This window comes from Bolinopsis microptera, chromosome 8 (genome assembly GCF_026151205.1).
Source record: "Bolinopsis microptera isolate Bmic1 chromosome 8, MBARI_Bmic_1.0, whole genome shotgun sequence".
NCBI classification, from domain to species: domain Eukaryota; kingdom Metazoa; phylum Ctenophora; class Tentaculata; order Lobata; family Bolinopsidae; genus Bolinopsis; species Bolinopsis microptera.
In genome coordinates this window covers 12850020-12870448 of record NC_087079.1, presented here as the reverse complement: position 1 = coordinate 12870448, position 20429 = coordinate 12850020, and the positions used below count along the sequence as shown (strand labels likewise).

The 20429-nt window shown below is 39.1% G+C and overlaps 3 protein-coding genes across 3 annotated transcripts in view; all 3 read right to left on the bottom strand.

Moving 5' to 3' along the window:
- Window positions 1–17028, bottom strand: part of LOC134819682 (regulator of nonsense transcripts 2-like) — a 93244-nt gene extending 76216 nt beyond the window's left edge. The window contains exons 1-17 of the mRNA XM_063829765.1: window positions 16883–17028; window positions 16578–16703; window positions 16195–16382; window positions 15874–15996; window positions 15481–15606; window positions 15123–15208; window positions 14773–14954; window positions 14408–14589; window positions 14051–14147; window positions 13735–13914; window positions 13458–13624; window positions 13266–13351; window positions 12851–12959; window positions 12348–12471; window positions 2915–3021; window positions 2674–2784; window positions 2370–2486 (exon numbers count right to left, since the gene is read on the bottom strand). Coding sequence (XP_063685835.1) covers window positions 2370–2486; window positions 2674–2784; window positions 2915–3021; window positions 12348–12471; window positions 12851–12959; window positions 13266–13351; window positions 13458–13624; window positions 13735–13914; window positions 14051–14147; window positions 14408–14589; window positions 14773–14954; window positions 15123–15208; window positions 15481–15606; window positions 15874–15996; window positions 16195–16382; window positions 16578–16596 — 2004 coding nt within the window. The 5' untranslated portion in view covers window positions 16597–16703; window positions 16883–17028. The remainder of the gene's footprint in view (window positions 1–2369; window positions 2487–2673; window positions 2785–2914; window positions 3022–12347; window positions 12472–12850; window positions 12960–13265; window positions 13352–13457; window positions 13625–13734; window positions 13915–14050; window positions 14148–14407; window positions 14590–14772; window positions 14955–15122; window positions 15209–15480; window positions 15607–15873; window positions 15997–16194; window positions 16383–16577; window positions 16704–16882) is intronic.
- A 528-nt stretch (window positions 17029–17556) lies between these two features.
- Window positions 17557–18778, bottom strand: LOC134819684 (trafficking protein particle complex subunit 13-like). Its single transcript, XM_063829767.1, is given in 2 exon segments — window positions 17557–18000; window positions 18002–18778. Coding segments are annotated over 2 exon segments (1221 nt in total).
- Window positions 18779–18816: 38 nt separating this feature from the next.
- On the bottom strand, window positions 18817–20351 carry LOC134819686 (vacuolar protein sorting-associated protein 72 homolog). Its single transcript, XM_063829769.1, has one exon. It carries the CDS (start codon window positions 20348–20350, stop codon window positions 19343–19345), a length of 1008 nt encoding a protein of 335 aa, XP_063685839.1. The 5' UTR covers window position 20351; the 3' UTR covers window positions 18817–19342.
- Window positions 20352–20429: the final 78 nt, after the last annotated feature.

Below are 20429 nucleotides of genomic sequence, written 5' to 3'. Positions count from 1 at the left end.
AATCTACTATCATCTGACTACATATGACTCTTCTGCAAAGGCGGCATTCAAGGTTGACAAGATTCAGTGCATAGTGCTTGGTGGATATGACCTATTGATCGCCATCTACCTAGCGACAGTTGTAGGAGCCAACTTTGTCTACGATGGGAAGTACTGTCTATTCGATGTGTACTGGAGATCCTCCGTAGTCTGCAGATTTGCGGGGACAATCCTCTTTGCAGCTAGTCAAGGTGCACTACAGGTAGCTGTAGCAATGAGTGTCTGCCGGTGTTTTACCTGTCTTAATGGAATGTCCGGCAGGGAGATCACCATGTCCGGGTTCATGGCGGTCTTTCCCTTGGTTAACTGTGTCAATATTGCCAGAGCTTTTGCACCGTTTTTTGCAGCAACGACCGTGTTTTCAGACTGGGCTGACATATTCATTCATGAACATTTGTTTGCTAGGAACCCTCTCATTAATAGAGGTAAGAAATTAGATTTAGCGAGGGTGGTGACTGCTTACAAGCGCATTTCTTTCAATGTAACTTCCTCCATGTCCACCAAGAAACTTTTAGAGGAACTGAGCAGTATGACGTCCAACGGCGTACTGTTTGCTCCAGACAGGATTACATCCATTGGGTTTTACGGAAAATCTTCCATGTGCTACCCTGACTTATTCACAAACGAACGAGTTATGCTGGGCTACAAAATTTTCTACATAGTAGAAAGCTGCCTGTATTTGCTAATCATCATGACATGCTACATTCTGATCTCTCATCAGTTTATAAAGTCTCGAGCACAAACACGACCAACCAACAGAGCGAAGAATGAGTCTAATGGTCAGGTTTTCTTTCTATCTCTGAAGATCTCCCTGGTGATCGGGTCCCAGCTGTTATGTTGGATCCCTGTTAATGTTGCAATCATTGGCAGCTTCTTCGACTGGTCCATTCCATTCTTGGATACAGACACTTTGATTGGAATTGTTGTCCCGATCAATTCGTTCATGAACCCCTTAATACATTGCAAGCCGATATTCGACTGGGTGTCGGGGAAGATCGTAATACTCAAACGTGACGCAGTTTCTTGGATCAGCTCAATAAGGAGAAATGACAACAGTGTTGTCCAGATGGAGTTGGAAGATCGTACTTATGTTTCTAAGCCTGACAAAGCCTTATGTAGTGAGTAGTGACAGCTGAAAGCACTAAGAAATTGGGATATTTACTTTTAAATTGTTTGAGATTGTTATTTTTTGTTTATTTGCTTAAGTTTATTTGCTACTTTGAATATGCTGTACTGCCTAATTTCCAAAATATATATTGTACGTTTAGAATGACTGTTTGTCTGTGCACAGTTGAACGAATGATTAATTCAGATAATCATTGATTATCTGATAAAACACTAAGTCTTGGGAGTCTTAGAGCAAAACGATCGGACACAAAAAATGATAAATTTTGCTGTTGGGTGAGCCGATGAGGCATAACGGTTATATTTTAGTTATTTTAATAGATATTATAATTAATGTCAGTACATGTATACATTGTATATGGCCATTTTAAGTTCGAGTTTAATTAAAATTCTAAATCGAATTACTTCAATACTCTAGCGCAGAAATAGCATATTATCTAAGACCAAGAGTAAACGATGCAGTGAGACAACAAGTTTGTCGTAACTACATATATTTCAAATCTATCATCATATAATACAACATACGACAATTACTGCGGGTGTGTACATGGAAATTCTGTCGACATATTAATGCTAAACAGTAAACTGAGCAGCCGAAGTAAGAAGAGCAACTCCACTCCAAATCTTTGCTTCACAGTTACCACCCCAGTTTATAGGCCGATTTAACCACGATTCCATGTCATATAGAATTCCATGTAATATATAATTAATTCACCACCATCGGCTACGACTAAACCCCAGAATCTCATTAAAACGGACGACGGAATCGTAAAAGGAATTAAACACCAGTGATCAGACAAGGAATCAGCAAGGCTAATGTTAAAAAGGTCTACAGTATAAAAACGGACCGGGTAGACTGCCACAGTAGACCCTCCAGACTTTACTAAATAGAATAATTCACAAGATAGACGCGGAACGGGGTCAGAGTAAAGCTACCAGACGGGGTGAAACGGAAGACAAGGAATACCAGACGTACCCCGTGGTTAATACCAGGTTAATACCAGGTTAATACCAGGTTAATACCAGACGTACCCCGTGGTAATTCTACGGTAGACGTTATGTTAGCCTGGTATGTGAATGGTATGTGAAGTGTGGGGTGGTGCCAGGTGCAGCCAGGGACGTATTTTATGTTTGGGAAATTCCAACAATATATAAGAAATTTCCCCTTCATGTTTGTAAGATTTAATGTCAGACTGGGTACTTACTTCATCGTCTTGCCAAGGGAGTTTTCTGAACTGTCGGAGTATTTTCTCGATGTTATTCTTGTTGAGGTCTTTGATCAAAAGTTTCCTTATGTACTCGTGAAGTGGAGGTCTAACTTTCTGAAAAGGAACAACTTTAATTTCACTGAGTTTTACTCTTATTATGATCATCTTTCATGGCACAAATCTCATCTAATCAAGAGCTCCGTTACATAAGAACATACATAATAACAACAACTGAGAACAACACTAACTAGTAACTAATTGTTAATCTTGATTCAATATTCATTAAGCTAGCTTCCAGTACCTTAACATAAGCCACACGATCAGGTGGGTTACAATAATAGTACGCATTCTCAACCATAGTAATCTGCCTTGTATCCAAGTTGTGAACAGCTTTCTTCCGCATCATTTGGTCCTTGGAGAGGTGCGAGGTTAGATTTGAGTTATCTGTTTATAAATTGTGGAAATTTCAGTTACTTTCACGTGTAGCTGTTATTTAATATTGATACATATACTGATTCTTCAGAAGGACGGCAGTTTCTTACAAGAAGATGGTTAGTTTTCAGATGAGTTTCCGGAGATCTGAAGAGGTATCTTCCGCAACATTCCACCAGACTGCAGGCTATCTCAATGTTGTGATGTGTGAACTGCTCTGAAATGAGGCATCCTTATAATTTCCAAAAACAATATAATACCAACGATTTGTGATCTTAAAACATGATTCCTTCTTTCTTAGTATGGTGCCACCAATTAAACCATATGATATTATGTTCGAACTTTTCGGGTCAATGACGAAATATCGCAAATTAACGGAATAAATGATCCCCCATATTTGGGCTAAGTTAATTAAACATCTGAGCCGGAATATGGAATATTATAATGTGTTCAGAATAACATTTTATATTCAAGGTGTCCAAATTCGTCGTGAGATCAAAGTAAAACATATGTGCATTAATATAACGTATTCATCATTGATTATGCTCTGTAAACTGCATATAGCACAATTTCCTTAGAGTGTTGTTCAAATCATGAGTAAACAGGACAATTTTCAACTAAATAGTAGTAAACTGAATTAAATTATCAATATTTTTATTGTTTAACAGATTTCCACAATTACAGAACGCTATCAGTGCAGTTTATGATTAGTTTCCCAAACTCATGAAACGTTTAAGCGTCATCTTCATATCGTCGTTGGAAATCTCTTTGAGGTTCATTATGCTTTGAAACATCGTGGTCGCAGCTATTTTAAAATTGTCTTTTATTTTAGAAGAGAAGCCTGGACGGCCCACGAGAGGATACGATTGATACGATACCCGTACGATGTCTTGTCGCCCTGGATAGTTACGGTTCGCTTTAAACTTGGAAGTAATACCACCAAAGTCCAGATTTTCTAATACGTATCTTGTTTTGGTATCCAATTTCTCTATTTTCATAAGATGTGCGGTTAATTTTTCTACAATGACGGTTGAACACTCTTTTTTGATTTCTTTGATTGTGAGATTCCTGCACCGGCGGCTCTGCTTCGACCCCGGCAAGACTCGTTCGCATTTATTAGCAACACGAATAAAGAAGTCAAGTTGATCCACATGTAGGCTTCCCAAGTCTTCTAGCACATTCCCCATACAGGAAACATCATTATTGCATAAATTACTGGATTTCCATTGAACTAGAGCGTTCAAGTATTGTTTGTCTTCATCAAACGGTTTGGCTGCGATGGCCTCCTCCAGCAGGAATCTGTCGTCCTCTGTAGGAATGCCATTATTGCCGATGTTGGGGACCGCATTCATCAAACAGTTGAAGTACTCGAAGCACTTTAGTTTCATCCAAGTTACTTGAAACGTGTATGACATTCTGCTGACTTGTCTAAAGGAGCCCCTGTCTAGCATTGATAAGTCAACTGTGTATAAACTCCTCAAAAATCCTCGACACACGATCGGATCGAACCCATCCATTTCTATGATTTTTAACTTTTGCTTCTCGATTATTTCTTCAAGATAGGGGCTGTTAATAGACAGAATTACGGAATTGACTTTGATCTTCTCACCATCTCTCAAGAGGACCTCAATGTTCGACTGGTACTTTGAGTTGAAATACTTCACACCGAAGTTGAAAGGAACCGATGTTGTATTGTCTGCCATGTGCGATCTGTTTCTAACAAATCAAACAGTAAGTAAATAAAGTAGTCTATAACATACAGAAAAATGGTGGCATTTGTAAAGAAAGATTTTGTCAGTCAAACTAAATCATTTGATTTAAGCTGTGTTTATGATCTGTCTTGTCGTCGGAGAAGACGGAGATCACGTTTCCCGTCCTTAACTTTTATAAATCATTCATTGTTTTGGAACTTGATAAACTGAAAGACCTTATAGTTCCCCAACTGGGAAATCTCGCTAACGAAGAACTTAGAAAGGTGCAGAATACATTGGAGAACCTTCTCCAATATACCAACACGCTACTTGATTCTGCACCCTCTCCAGTACCCAAAATACAGGAATCATCGAGTCCATCATCCTCTTCCCCACCTTCTCCATCTCCGCTGCTCCTTCACTATAATCTTCGACATGACCCCCTTAGTGAGCCTCTGGTTGAGGAAGTCCTTGGCCACGTCAAGAATATCAATTACAGCAGGTCTGGAACAAATTTAAGCCCAGATACCTTCCTGTACGGCAGCCAACGATACGCATACAATCGAAGATCTGCTGCCCTCTCACCAGTCTCTATCCAACCCAACACCATCATGGATAAACTGCTGAAGACTGTTAACTTAACACTAGGAACAGAGTATAACTCCATGTTAGTTAACAAGTACAGCTCATATCTGTGTTGCCTTCCTCCCCACAAGGATGATGAAGCAGGCCTCGATTCAGGTGCACCAATATCAACACTCTCGATTGGTGCAACTCGGAAAATGAACATTTCCCTTGACAAAAAGAAATCCGTCAAGTACCTTACTCTTACTCCCGGGAGCATATTCACGATGTTGCCTGGTTTCCAGCAATCTTTTTACCATGAAATACTTGCTGGAGACAAAGATGTACAGAAAGAAAGGGGAGTCCGTTACAGTGTCACCTTCCGACGTCTGCTCCCACCTAAAGAAGCCCCTCCTGCTATCCATTCTCCTCCCCCATCCTCCTCCCCCATCCTCCTCCCCTCCTCTGCAGAACCGAAAACCTCCCCTGCAACCAGCACCTCCAAAGATGCCACATACCCTGATACCTTTGTGTTTGGCAGCTCCCTCGTCAAGAGCTTGAAAACTGAAACACTTTCCAGGCGTGGAAAAATTTTTAAAGTTATCTCCCGGTCTGGAGCACACGCTTGTGACATTTATAACGAAGTTGAAAAGTGTGCCAAGCAATTTAATACATCTAATGTTTCCACTGTGTTCCTTCAAGTCGGGGGAAATGATGTTGAAAATTTGATTGTAGACTCTGACATAAAACGCATATTTGAAGACATTAATGACCTTATAATCCTAACAAAACAGGTATTTCCTGCAGCTAAGATTAATTTCTTTTCACTTGTCCCTAGGAAGGCAAGTTATCTTACACATATTAGAAATATGCATAAGTTTAATGACCTATTAAGTGAGATGTGTAAGAAAGAAAGTATAAGATTTGTTGACTTTTTCTCTTTTTTCCTAAAGAAGACACCTACTATGTGGCTTTTAGATTTTAATATGTTTAACAGGGATGGTATCCATCTTAATCCTGTTGGAACCAGTGTGTTAGCTAAAGTTCTTATTGGCGTTGCTAACCAACCTAGGTAGTCATCTTGTAACATGTTCAACTTATAGAATTCAGAGAACTCTTTCATTTTTAACGAACATTATAGCTTAACAATGCTCTCATATTTGTTCCCATATTTATTAATTGACAATATTTTAATTCATTAACTTCTTGCTTCTTTAACAGAGTATAATTCAGTACATATTTTCCAGTCTCCATTTAACTTTGAGTTTTAAACTAATTTATGGGAGTCACGTTTTTACAACACAGAACAGTGATTGGTCTATACTCTCCCAAAGTCAAATGCAATGCTAAATTAAATATAGATTCAATTACCACTATAGAGAAAAGTGCTATTTTAAAGATGATTTATGGAGTAGTGATTGTTGTATATGTGTATATGATCTGTCTGTTATTGGCGGGGGCCATTGAAACAGCAAGTGAATACTCAGACCAAACATTTCGTATGCATCGCTCGTACAAGATCGGACTACACCTGACCAATGACTGGGACTGCCTTATGAACAGTGCAAATCTTGTAGTCCTAATGATCATCTATTCAAAGAAACAAAATGGAATAGCCCTATGGATAGTGAAGTATGGTTGTCCCAGACGTTACTCTTCCGCTAAGTGTAGTGGACATCAGTTCCTAAGTAACATGTTCACCATCTGGACGACCATTCTGAACTTAGTTTTGCTTGTTATCTGTAATACAAGCATACTTAACCCAGGTCCAGTTGATAACAATAACCTCAGTCATCTAAAGGTAATGTACCAAAATTTGAGAGGGCTTGTCCCCTTTAGTGGCCTAGCATCTAAAAACATGCCGCTTGATGCTGGTAAACTACTAGAGCTCCAATCTAAGATCTATGAAGACAAGCCTGATGTTATTGTTCTGACTGAGACTTGGCTTTCAAAAGAGCACCTGGAAAATGAGATCCTCCCTGATAGCATCTACAAGATATATCGGAAGGATAGATCCAAAAGATCCCACCCCCCGGATCCTGATAACCCAATTAAGTTTCGAAGGAAGGGGGCGGAGTCCTTATTGCAGTCAAGACTGGCATCAGTATTGAAAATGACAAGATTGATGTCAGCTCTAGGGCTGAAATGATCTCAGTCAGCCTAAAATCAAACAACTCATGCTACTGCATAACTGCCTGCTACAGAGTTGGCACCCTTGGTGAAAATAATTTTAATGAAATTGAGAAACACCTCAGAAATGTGGTAGGACGGAGAAAGTTTAAGGCCCACTTTGTAGTTGGGGACTTCAATCTACCTGAAGTTAACTGGTCAGACGGTGTGTCCCCCACACTTCTTGGTGGCCGTTTTATAGATCTGTTTAATGACCTAGGCTTAACACAAATGATAAACCAACCCACTCATGATAAAGGGAAGGTCCTCGATCTTCTCTTCTGTAATATGATAAGTGTTGTTGAAAATTTGGCGGTCCTGGGGAAAAATGAGATATGCTCCTCAGATCACTTTGGAATAACTTTTAGTGCTAAAATGAAGTTTAGAAAGAAGGTCACCAAACGAAAAATCTTAAATTACAAAAAAGCAGACTGGATCGGCCTGAACAATGATCTGAAATCAGTTAGATGGGATGATCACCTTAACTGTGATGCAGAAACAGGATGGTTCCGTTTTAAGAAAATCCTGTTCCATCACATACACAACCGAATCCCAACTATTACGATATCAGATAAGGATCAGCCACCCTGGTTTGACTCTGACACTTATCAGCTGTGTCTCAAAAAAGAAAAACTACGAGTCAAATCTAAAAGATCATGCCTAGCTGAGGACTATGAAAAGTTCTCACAATGTAGAAAAGATTTTCAAAATTTGGTCGACCAAAAAATGATATCAAATTTGAATGATGATGATGATCCAGCTCTTATATCAAAGAAATTCTGGAAACATGTCAAATCGACATCAAAATCTACTCGCATACCAGGAACAGTAAACTATAACGGCAGATTTAGAAACAATCACTTAGACCAAGCTGAAATGTTCAATGAATATTTTGCTGCACAGTTTTCCGAAGCGAGTAATTATGATGTTGATATTGATTATAGTAATGACTCAGTAAACGACATTGAGTTCAGTACCAGCAGAATCCGAAAAATTCTAAAAGATGTCAATGTTAATAAAGCTGCTGGTCCAGATGGTATCCATGGCAAAATTTTAAAGAACTGTAGAGATAGTATTGCATATCCACTCTCGAGCCTTTTTAAAATCTCATATAACATAGGTCAGATACCATCTGAGTGGAAATTGGCTAACGTAGTACCTGTGCATAAGAAAGGCCCCAAAACTCTAGTTGAAAATTATCGGCCAATCTCTCTCACCAGCCTTGTAATGAAAATTTTTGAAAAAATTGTGAGAGATGAACTGTTGGCAAAATGCCAGCATAAAATACATGACAACCAACATGGTTTTCTTCCTCAGAGGTCTTGTACTACACAAATGGTCGGGTATATAGACTGTCTCTCTCTGTCTATCAACGATAATGTCAGAACTGATGTGGTATACTTTGACTTTGCCAAGGCCTTTGACTCAGTTAACCATGATGTCATCCTAAAGAAATTAAAATCGGAATTTGAAATTAATGGTACACTGTTGAAGTTCATTATGAACTATCTTAAAGACCGCAAACAGTGTGTTATAATTGGGGGATCCCACTCAGAACTTAAGAATGTTGAATCTGGGGTTCCCCAAGGCTCCATTTTAGGACCTCTGTTCTTTGTACTCTTTATTAACGACATGTCAGAATGCGTAAGTGAAGGTACAAAGATAGCCCTATACGCTGATGACACCAAAATATGGCGTAAAATCACGGGCTGGAGAGACCATGAGATCCTACAAGCAGACATAGACGCCCTGCATTGCTGGGCAGTAAGAAACAAAATGAAGTTTCACCCAAATAAATGCAAGGTGCTCTCTATATCTAGCAAAATGAGTGAAAAGGGAATTTTGAGTTTTTTCCCCTTCCAGCTCTTTGTCTATACCCTAGATGGAACGGCACTAGACTTCGTCCAGAGTGAAAAAGACCTTGGGGTCTTTGTTAGAACTGACCTTAAGTGGGAGGAGAACATAGTCAACCTTTGTACGAAAGCTAGTTCTCGTCTAGGTCTAATGAAAAGAACTCTACGGTTTATTAACGACCGTAAACAAAAACGGGCATTCTATCTAGCGCTGGTTAGGAGCCTTTTCGAAAATTGCAGTGTTGTCTGGAGACCAACAAGTGTTGTCTTGAATAACAAAGTTGAAAACATTCAGCGCAGAGCAGTTAAGTGGATCCTTGGCGAACAGGATCATCACTATAATGACTTAGAATACTTGGCTCGATTAAGAGAGCTAGACATGTTGCCAATGGAGCTGAAGTTTGAATACACAGACTTACTATTATTCCATCAGATATACAATGATCAATCTGTTCTGAAGCTCCCACCTTATTTAACCCCGATAACAACCAGTGAACAGGGTAGGTTGCGTTCAAACATAAGGCAACCCTCGAGATATAATGAAGTTGATACATCTCAAATGCCTGATATCAACCAGAGGCGACAGAACAGACACGACCACCTTTCCCTGAAGTGTACTGTGGAAGCAAAAGCTCACTCCTTTAAGAGAAGCTTCTTCTTCAGAACACACAGTGTCTGGAATGACCTACCAACTGACCTTAAAGAGATAAGTGATGCCGGAACTTTTAAGGCAAACCTGGCAAAACACTTTTGGGACAAATTGACAGACCCTGACTAAGTTAATGAGTGCAAATGATATTTATATGTGGGCCCCCGCCACTGATAGATCGGTCACGATACTGAATATAACAACTATAATATAAAAAGAAATCTATCACAATGCTGGCAAGCATAACCGTTGCCCTTATATTCACAACACTATGTACCCCCTATACTATTATATCCCCTTTATTGTTTTCCAGGCATTAAGACTCATCGAAAGTAGTTCAGCAGGTATATTTAAGTTCAAAACATTCTAATTCGATGTTAAAGATGACAGGAATAAGAAATAGTTATGTGGAGGTTTTTAAGAAATTTGCGCAAAATACGCGCCAGCATGTTATACGAAATTAGGTAAAAAACCCAAAATCGCCATATTCAGGTGCCTTAAAAACCATGTTAAAATCGAGTTAGAGATCTGAAACTTTGCAGAGCGTCTAGACCTTGTCCAAATCGACTGTAAAAAAAATTTCATGTTGCAGGAGTATCGGGAAGTGGGTTTTCTGGAACCCCTGTTTTACAACAGATTGTCGTGAAGCTATATATGTATATATATAAGTATATATGTATAGACGCTTTTGCAGTAAATTGTAGCCTACATTTAAGTGTCCGTAGATTCAAAAGTATAAAAGATACAGTCATTTCGAACCACAGGTTTTAAAGATAATTGTTTATACTTTAGTTTACATTATATCGAAAAATAATTTATCGTCATCATCATCACTTGATGACGTCATCAATTTAAGTGTTTTTAAAACTTGATTTTTGACAAAATAACAACTTTTCAAATCGATTTTAAAGCATTAAGGAGTAATTTTATTCAAAATCTGAGGACATTTTCATCTCAGATAATTGTTCAAGCATTCTGAAAATCTACCGGAAAGTTTTCCTACCTTGCTCCTTCATAAAGATATTCGCTATTGAAGTTTGTGCTTTTTTGAAGAATAATTTTATAAAAACACAAAAGTTGTGAATTAGTATTCTCTGGTGTTGGGCCATCCCTTGGGTTGTGGAGCTCAATTTTGCTTCCTAAAGGTCTAAATTGTGTTATAGGCTAGTTTTAAAGTTGAAAATCGAAAAGTTGCACACGTGGGGACACGCCCAAATTCATTTAAAATAGCTAAAATCACTAAAAATTGTTATTTTCACGATTTTTACCAACTTTGGAGTCCCGTTGTGATCCAAGTTCTTTTTGAAATCTTCTGAAACTTTTCATGCTTATCAAACTATATATTAAATAACACTATGCAAAAATTTATGGTGATTCAATATTTTATGCGCACGCAACGTCCGCTCAAAGTTTGCACGTGCGAAAGGTGAGAATTTTGCTCATTCGTGATTTCGAATATATTCTGCTTTCCCACGATATTAAAATGGCATTATATATGAATTTAATGCCAACTTGAATGAGTAAAAAGTGCTATATTCAGTCTGTTATTGACAGATATGCCTACCTAAACACAAGGAAACGTTTTCAAAGGTAAAATTTCGAAATCGTTGAAATTACCTCCTTATTAAGTTTCGACTGTGTAAATTATCCTGACATTATAGTCAAAAAGAGATGATATTTGACCAAAACCCATAATCATGGGTAGAGTGAACCGCTGCCAGTGTCTCTCTTTTCCAAACAAAAGAAAATGATATTAATTTGAGGAACCGTCCGCAAATGCAAATTGATACCGAGAATGAAATCGGTCGCTCGCTTTTCCCATTCATTCACGGCTTACGTATTGTAATAAAGCTTATTGAATGGGAAAAGCGAGCGACCGATTTCATTCTCGGTATCAATTTGCATTTGCGGACGGTTCCTCAAATTAATATCATTTTCTTTTGTTTGGAAAAGAGAGACACTGGCAGCGGTTCACTCTACCCATGATTATGGGTTTTGGTCAAATTAAATAATATTAAATAACATTTACGTTCTGTCACCATGATTTGACCCTGGTGCAGTCCTCAGTTAATATACTTAACTGGATTACGCAAACTTTATATCCGACTGTAATCTTGCTTTTAATCGCTGTGTGATGATACGCGCGCAATTTTTGGCGCAATATGAGTCAGGTCATGGATACATTATGTATTTATTTTGATAATTCTAAATTTGCGTGTTTTAGATACATTTGTGTGTTTAGATGGAGGTGGTGTTAGTGAGTCTGGGAGTAGAACTATTACTTGTAATACGTATACCCCCAGAACTTGTACCACTTAACCATGCTTTTAGTATTTATACAATATGGACTACAACTTTTACCCTACTAATGCCTCATGATAATAATGTCGTATATTTTTAATTCTCTTTGCTGTATTGTATAATGTACTATTTGTAAAAGTTTCAAATCAATCAAATTTCACTGTCTGATCAATTCAGCAGGATAAATGATGATGTATGAACTGTTATTAATATCTGATTCATGATGATATCAAATGCTATGGCCCTAACAAGGAACTCAATTTCAGTAGACTATGTATCACATTAAATTGGGTGAACTAAATACGATGGTAGTTACCTAGCAAAACTCGTAGGCACCAGAGAGCATCCGAATTCTCGCACATCTCAAATTTGCAGAGTTCCCCAATAAATCGGATATTCTTCACTTTTGTCTCAAGGTTATTCTGATCTTTCTTCCTTAACTGAGAATTTGGGATTTACGAATTGTTTACTCAGTTAGTTTTTACTTTAATTCTATCATTACACGAAGTGAAAGTGCTTCATGAACAACATTGCGGAACATGGCATTCAATTAATTGCGGAATTGATCAGACTTGAAAGTTGAAACAAGCTTTGTCTGAATTCCTCAAAAAATGTGAAAATAATATACGTGCGCGCGGCGCGAAAGAAAACTTCAAAATCGACAAAAGAGCATTTGTGTATAGCAGCGTCACCGCGCGTTCCACAAAAATCTATAGTAGACCCTTTAGCCTTCCTCGTGCCACGTTAAGATTAAGTCTATGTTCTCAAAACTGGGTTTTAAAGAAATATGGTTAGATAAACTGTTCAATATTATCTTACATGATAGATAAACTCTTTCTTCAGAAGGGTGAACAAGTCCGTTGGGATATCAGGTAAGATAGGGGACAGAGTTCTGACTAGGCGGCCGTGGAAAGGCAACAGATCTAACCTGATGAATTAAAATTAAAGACTAGGACGAGTGAAATATGTTGTGTTGTTCACTGTGAACAGCTCACAAGCGGGTAGTAGAACACAATATTTCTTCTTAGGGGTCGTTCACATATTACGCAGTCACTTTTTGGAACATTTTTCCCCCCCCCCCCCCCCGCTCCGTAATCAGTTTTACACATAGCTATTGTGTCAAAATTACATTAACGTAATCATTTGGAAACCCCCCCCCCCCCTCCTCAGCTGATTACGTAATGTGTGAACGACCCCTTAGCAAAAGAGCGTGGAAGTGTCAATTCTAAAAAACCTGTTTCTTGATACACCGTACAGTGCCCTCACTAGCTTCTTTCGGTTACTTTTGGTGTTCAACTTCAAACAGAACTCTTGTGCAACCTAAGATACAATAATAGATAATACAAAAGGTCACTAACATTGGATTCTCATTCCTAAAATGTCTCGTCCTAAAACTGTACAGAATTCTTAACAGCCCAATAATCACCTCGTTAACAAGATCACGGTTGCTAATATTGGAGAGTTTGGCAATGAAACTCTCCATCATAGCCTTATTACTGATAGTAATAGTGCTGGTTCCAAACCCATCAGGGTCCTCTTTGTTGTTGGCGTTTTGTGTCGTCTCCGTTACAACAATCTCCTCTTCCTCCTCATCTGAGATAATTACTTAAACCATGCAATGATGAAATAACACCAGATAAGGTAAATGAAGAAGGACAATTGGCAAGCAACTACTGATTCAATATTATACTGAAGCCACATACCATCATCATCTTCCTCCTCGATATTCAGTTTCTTGAACTCTTCCTCCAAAACCTCTTCAGTTATTTCTTCCTCCTTCTCTTCTTCCTTATCCTTATCCTTATCCTTATCCTTCTCTTCCTCTTCCTTTTTCTTAGATTCTTCCTCTTCTTTGGCTTTTTGATCAGCCTTCGCTTTATCCTCTGGGAACAACGTTTTATAGCGCTTTATAGGGTTAATATTATATAGAGCTACAAAAATCCTTTATAAGAAAAATTTCTATGTTTGAAAACTTACTTTTGTGAAGTACTTTTGTGAAGTTACTTTTGTAAAACTTACTTTTGTAAAGTATTTGAGGTACAATTCCAGTCAGGTCCAGAATATCTCGGTAAAATGTTTTCTGGTCCTCATCCTCCCACAAACTTATGTCACCCAACTGATGAAAAAATCGGTCTTACAAGAGGACAAAATAAAACAAATTTTAATAAAACAAGCTTTAAATTTTACAGCCAGCCAATACATAGAGATATCATAAATATTCATATTGAAAGTTAGCTCCAACTTTTAAACTTGAATTATGGTTTAGAACAACTTGGATAGAAGCAGCAATATACAACATAACAAACAGTTTTACAAACATCTCAAAAATGTAGTTAAAATCTAGAATTTATCACAAGACATTCCAACAACACTAACATCAGAGTTAGCGTTAGCAGGAGAGTTACAGTCCATTTCATCGTCATCCAGTGCTTGCAAGTTGGGCAGGTCGGGTATGATAATGTCGAGCAGTTCCGCGAGTGTGGTGGCGTTCATCAGGAGTTTGCTGTGCTGAGCAGCTAGCTTCTCTGATAGCTCTATCTTCTCCGCAGAAATTTCACCTGAAGAGTGGAGGGTATTAGACACGGCGACACGCCAATATCATCAAACTTTAGTCAATGCTTCAAGTTTTAGTTTTTCAAGCCAGCGAATCCCACAAAATGGTTGAAACATCAACAATAACGAGTGAAATATCTAGAAAAACCAAAAAACAACATCACAGTGAATTAGGTTGAAAGTCTCACCTTTCATTAGCAGAGTTTTCTTGTTGTGCTTGAGGCACTTCATGAGCTTGTTGTGGAGTCTAACCAGAGATAATATCACAGCAGAGCTGTACTCTTTCAGGAGATCAGCAAATATCTGCTGCTTATCTTTTGACAGTATCTTTATGGCAGGAACTGTGATGTTATGTTGCTCTATCAGCTGCCTGAGAGGAGAAAGGAATGTGAAAATGATTATCGGTGTAAGTGGAATGTGAAAATGATTATCGGTGGAGTGGGACACGGTATTATCACGTCGTTAGTTGTGGAAGAGGGTCACGTGGGGGGGGGGGGGGGGTCACGTGGTTTAAGATTCCCGTAGACCATAAACCAACCTGTTTTTGGTAGACTGGACTCCCAGAATGTCTACTCCGCAGTGTTTAACAAAGGACACCATCGCCGGTAAAAACTCCAACTTGTCCTGAAAATATTTATAATTAAGTCTAATAAAAACGCATATGTAACCAAGTGTTTCATTGAACCGAGATTAGAACAGACCTTTATTAAGCCCTCAACACTTTACTTACTTACTTTGTTTAATTAAAAAAGTACGGTAAAAATAAAACATAATTTATTATATTATAACAAGATTTAATGTTGTTATACACTACCACGATTAATATTCTAAACATCAAGGCTACAAAACGATTTACTAGGATTTAACAAATTACCCGTTAATTGACATTAACGAACCTTATCGTTCTCGACGATCTTGCAGAGTGTGTTATGAAGAAGAGTGAAGCCCTCCTTCTGATCGGTGATGATCCCCAGAACTAACATTTGTCCAAGTAAACGCAGCTCTATACGAACTCTTGATACCTGGCACAATCGGGTAATTAATTAATTAGCTAATTAATTAATTATCTATATTTAACAGAACTTAATTCAACCAAGCATATCCGTTGCTTATTACATTAAAAATTATTTAAAATGCGACCATTACAATAATTTCTATACTTCTATAAGAAAGATTCCCAAGACAGTCGCGGGTTAGACGTGGGAAATAATTATAAAATCGCGCTGTAATACCCTATTAAAATTAGGTAATACCTTAAAATTGAGGTAATTTAAACTTTAAAGTATTACCTTATCATCTTTGTGGAGGTTGTTGAGAGCATGTTGCAGAGTTTTCAGGAGGAGTAGAGAGAAGTCACTGTACCTTCTGTGGAGAAGCGAGCAGAGGTGTATGGCACAGTTCATGTCTTGCATCTGATAGAGAGGAGAGAATGGTAAGGAATGCGATTATCCTCAAAATTGAAGAATATACGATCATTCTATAAAAAATGTACATCCGAATAAAAACAGCTGGTATATAATACAATACTCTAATTTCAGCTAATACAGAATAATCTGAATTGTAATCTAATACTCAATTCAAATTTATCTAACCGTCATTATAAAACTAACCTTCAACTTAGCTGAGCAGATAGCATTGACCACCTCCTCGATATACTTGGTGAGATTAAGCGAGTTCAGATCAGATACCAACTTGTCTCTGCTCTGTTCGGTAAGCGAGCTGAGTTTCTTGACAAACACACTGTTCTTCTTCACCGAGCTGTCTAGACTTCTGAAGAAGGAATCAGGCGGGTGGTGCGCTGAAAATAAAACCTAAATGTTACTTTTGCTTAATAAATTAATGTAAAAAAACATAACGAAGGTCAAAAGAACTTGCTAGTACGTGTTTCTTTCAAATAAGCTATGATCTGACCAGAAATTGCGACTCTTTCCTCATTATTATACTAAAATTACCAATACGGTATGTTTTGATTCTGTTAAAGAGCTGTATTTACCTTTAGCATCAAGGTTCATCTGACGGGAGGCAACCTTCTCCGAGTGTCTAGCCTCAGCAGCTCTCTCGAACTCTATAGCTTTAGATTCATCCTCTCTATCTCGGGCATCTTCACCGTCCTCCCAACCTAGTCAATGGTGTTGTTACACTCTTTAGAGTCGACAGCAGATTAGAAATGATTACAGAACCAGAAAGGAAGCTGAGCACAATCTTTAAAGAACGGGATTCCTGGACTATTAAATTACAAAAGTAAGTAACAGTATGATTGCGAAGTAATTAATAAAATTATCCGCGAAGTACACTGACCTGCAGGAGTATTCTCCTCGGCCTCGGCCTCGGTGGATTCCACGATTGAAGACTCCAGGGTTGATGAGTGTATAAACTGACTGGATGTGTGACTTGGTTATCTTTACTCTGAGAGCCTCTTAATTCCCTCACATGATGTTCAACTCTATAAACATTAGTTTTTAAAATTATCGGGAAATCACTTCGATGTCATCATAAGAAAATTGTAACATTGAATTGTAACGAAAGGAAATTTGTTTAATGAGGCGAAGAAAATTGGAGCATACAGATAAGACAATTATATAGTTTGTCTTAAAACAAAGATAGTAACAATTTACAAGCTGGTTATAACATTAAATCAACTGAAACATACACTTCAGCTCGGCACATTATTTAACAAATCAAAATAGCAGAAAATATACTAAACATCAAAATCTTAAAACATCTGAATTCCCAAGACTCATCAACGCACTGTGAAATTCTAATAACCACGAATACAGCAAGAAAAATCCCAATAGTTCGCTAATAAAGGACAGAAAAACTCCAAGACCCAGGTCAGTTTACAGTTCATCTCAGTTGGGTGGGCTCCCAATGACGATAGATCTAAACTAAACTGACATCAATTGACTTAAAGGATAAAAGGATAATCCTTACTTTCAGGAGTGAAAGAGGAAGAACTGAAGACAGATGTAAACCTACTTGAGTCCAACAAGAATCTGTCCTATAGAAGGATAACTAAACCGCTTATTGGTCAGAACATTCTCAATAGTGATCTCCCCAACATCCCACACCCCCGACTTGATAGGCAATATATCAAGCTGCACGTCCATGTGAGAACAAGGCAGCACCTCCCCCACCACCTTCCTAATATCACCCACCCAGATCAACCCTGAGTTATTGATCTGATTCAGGGTGATGTGCAGGTTGTATTTCCGGTCTGAAGTGTTCCGGAGACGGAGCACCAGTTGGAATTGTTCGTCTCCAGCGATAAAGTGAGGGAGGGATTGCACTGTGACGACTAGCTCGCCCTGTTGTTGGATTAGCCGTTGTAATTGGGATGATTGGAGCCGGCCCCTCTCTCCAAAGTTGCTGAGCCACATGATATCTAACTTACCAACCGAAGATACCCCCTTTAACATTGGAGTTCTCATCAGCAGTCATTTTAGGGGAGAGTTTGTAAAGATACTGCCAGGTATCATCAGGATTAATGTAGTCACTGTCAGCGAATATAGAGTCTCCCGTGCCGAGGAAGTTGAGATCAGATACCGTGTAGAGAGGAGAGGGAGCCAGCACTACTTTCTGCATGTGTAGCGGGTGAGGGGTCGTGTTTGTTATCTGGGCTTCCAGGAATATCTCCTCATCTGAGGTTGTAAAGAACTTGGTCCTGACATCCAGAGGTTTCAGGACCTGGAATTTGTAATATTTCCTAAACATCTGCTTCTCCCCGGAGGTATTTATGTAACTGACAGTACAGACCAGCAGCTGTCCACCTAACTCTTTAACCTCGTGGGTAATCACCTCACTGATATTATCCCCGGGGACTAGTTTCGACACCATGGCTTGTCCTGTGGGGTTACTGAGGGGCATCCTCTGAGAGGAAGTCTGCAGATCTGTCTTCAGCACTACATCCCGTACAGTCTGCTGACTATCATTCTGTACGTTTACAAACGAAGCGAACGTCTCACCGAGGTAGATGCTGCCAAGGTTCTGAGGTACAGTGAGGACCTCTCCGTAGGGGTACGTAACCAGGTTGGGTATGACGGTAATGTCCTTGTCACGGTGTGTAACCAGCTCTTCTCCACAGTAGTCATCCTTGTCAGCTTGGAGGGGCCAGGAGGGGATAATGGCTGGTTTGGTGAGCCGCATCACGCGCAGGGCCAGCGCGTGGTTCCCTGTTGTAGCCGTACTCGGCTCCATGGTGCTTTGGGGTGCGGTCTAGCGCTTACATTTAGCGATCTGAATGGTAGTACTTTAATTGAATGGTATTTATAGATATACTTTGTATTTGAGTGTATTGTTTTTGATTATTTTAAAATATGCATTTTAAGCTAAGGATCAGAGACAGTCTTTAAAAATCGATTTGGAATAAACAAAAAGTAAGACGAATGCGACACAAATTCGATTATTGTATTCATCAAATTGAAAATAAAAGCAATTATTATCACAACATTATGTACACAGCCACCGAAAGAAAAATTATGATTTCTGAGAAATCATAAACTTTAAGGAATGAATAAAACATGAGTTATTAAATGATGCATAAAAGGTTAAAGTAATATAAAGTTCAATTTATCAACAGAAAATAGGGTAGCTTCAACAAACATTCTTACACTCTCACCAAGGTAGACCAGCATATCGCTATCATTGGTTTTCTACTTTAGCCGACAACTCGGACTTTCGAACAGTCAAAAGATACACAAGACGGCTAACTGAAGGATTATCAAACGGACTAAACAACCTAGTCAACAATTCTCACGCCCGCTATGAGTCTTCAGTTGCTTTTTTGCGCGTCCTCTTCGTACTGCCATCACCAGAGGAACTCCCTTGATGCTGATGCTCACCCTGTCGCATCTCCTCGTACACTGCAAAACTGTCTCTTATAGTCTTAAAAGCTTTGCAAGTCGCATAAGGTGTCCCTGTTAAAGGGTCCATGTATTTAGCGGGTAGCCTGGTTACAGGACAGTATAGTTTCTCTGCGGGTTGTATTTTAGGGTGATGTTTCTGAAGGAAGTGTGGCACAATCCTGGGGTCTGAGAAAGTGACAAAGTTGCGGGTGCAGTACCGGAGAGCGGTAACTTTGTGATCTGAACCTGTGATGCCCTGTTGGGGAGAGTTGGCGCTGAGACCGCCTAGTTTCACTATTGGGGCGGCGATGCTGTGGTATCTGATGTAGGCGCCCATTGTGTTACGACGTTTTGTGGCGCGAGTTTTCTTTTTCTGCTCCTCGTGCAGTCTGAAAGCGTGGAGGAGTTCGAGATTCTTCTCCTCTGTAAGCCGACACTCCTCCATTATTTCCTCCTGTGTAGGCATCTTCCATTCTCTCTTTGTTGATTTTCTTTTAGCTCTGTTCTTAGCTTCATGTTCTCGTTTCACTTTAGATAGCTCTGATTTCACCGTAGTTGTAGTCCTTCTCGAAACTTGTAACACAACAGTCGGCTGAGTCTTCCTCTCCTTCTTATCTCCACTCCCCTCTGCCTTATCTCCCTTCTCCCTCTGTTTTGGTCGAGGTGGAGGTTTAATCTCCCACTGTTTCCTCTTCTTCTTCTCCTCCGTCTCCTCCGACTCAGGCTCATCATTCTCATTCTCACTAGCATCAAAATCAGAGTCCACCATATCACTCTGATCATGCTCGGTACTGTAATCCCCGTCCGTTTCTTGCTCTTCAAACCCTCCGTAAGCCGTTTTGTAGAAGTCGTCCATTGTGTCCTCCTCCATCATCAGGGCGGCCATGTTGGCTCCCGCCCGAACTCGCCTCGGTCTTTCTGACATTTTACCTGATGTACAAGCTTGGGTTAGGTGTATGTGGTTGAGTTACATTTAGAGATTGTGTCAAATCAGTTTGGTGTAA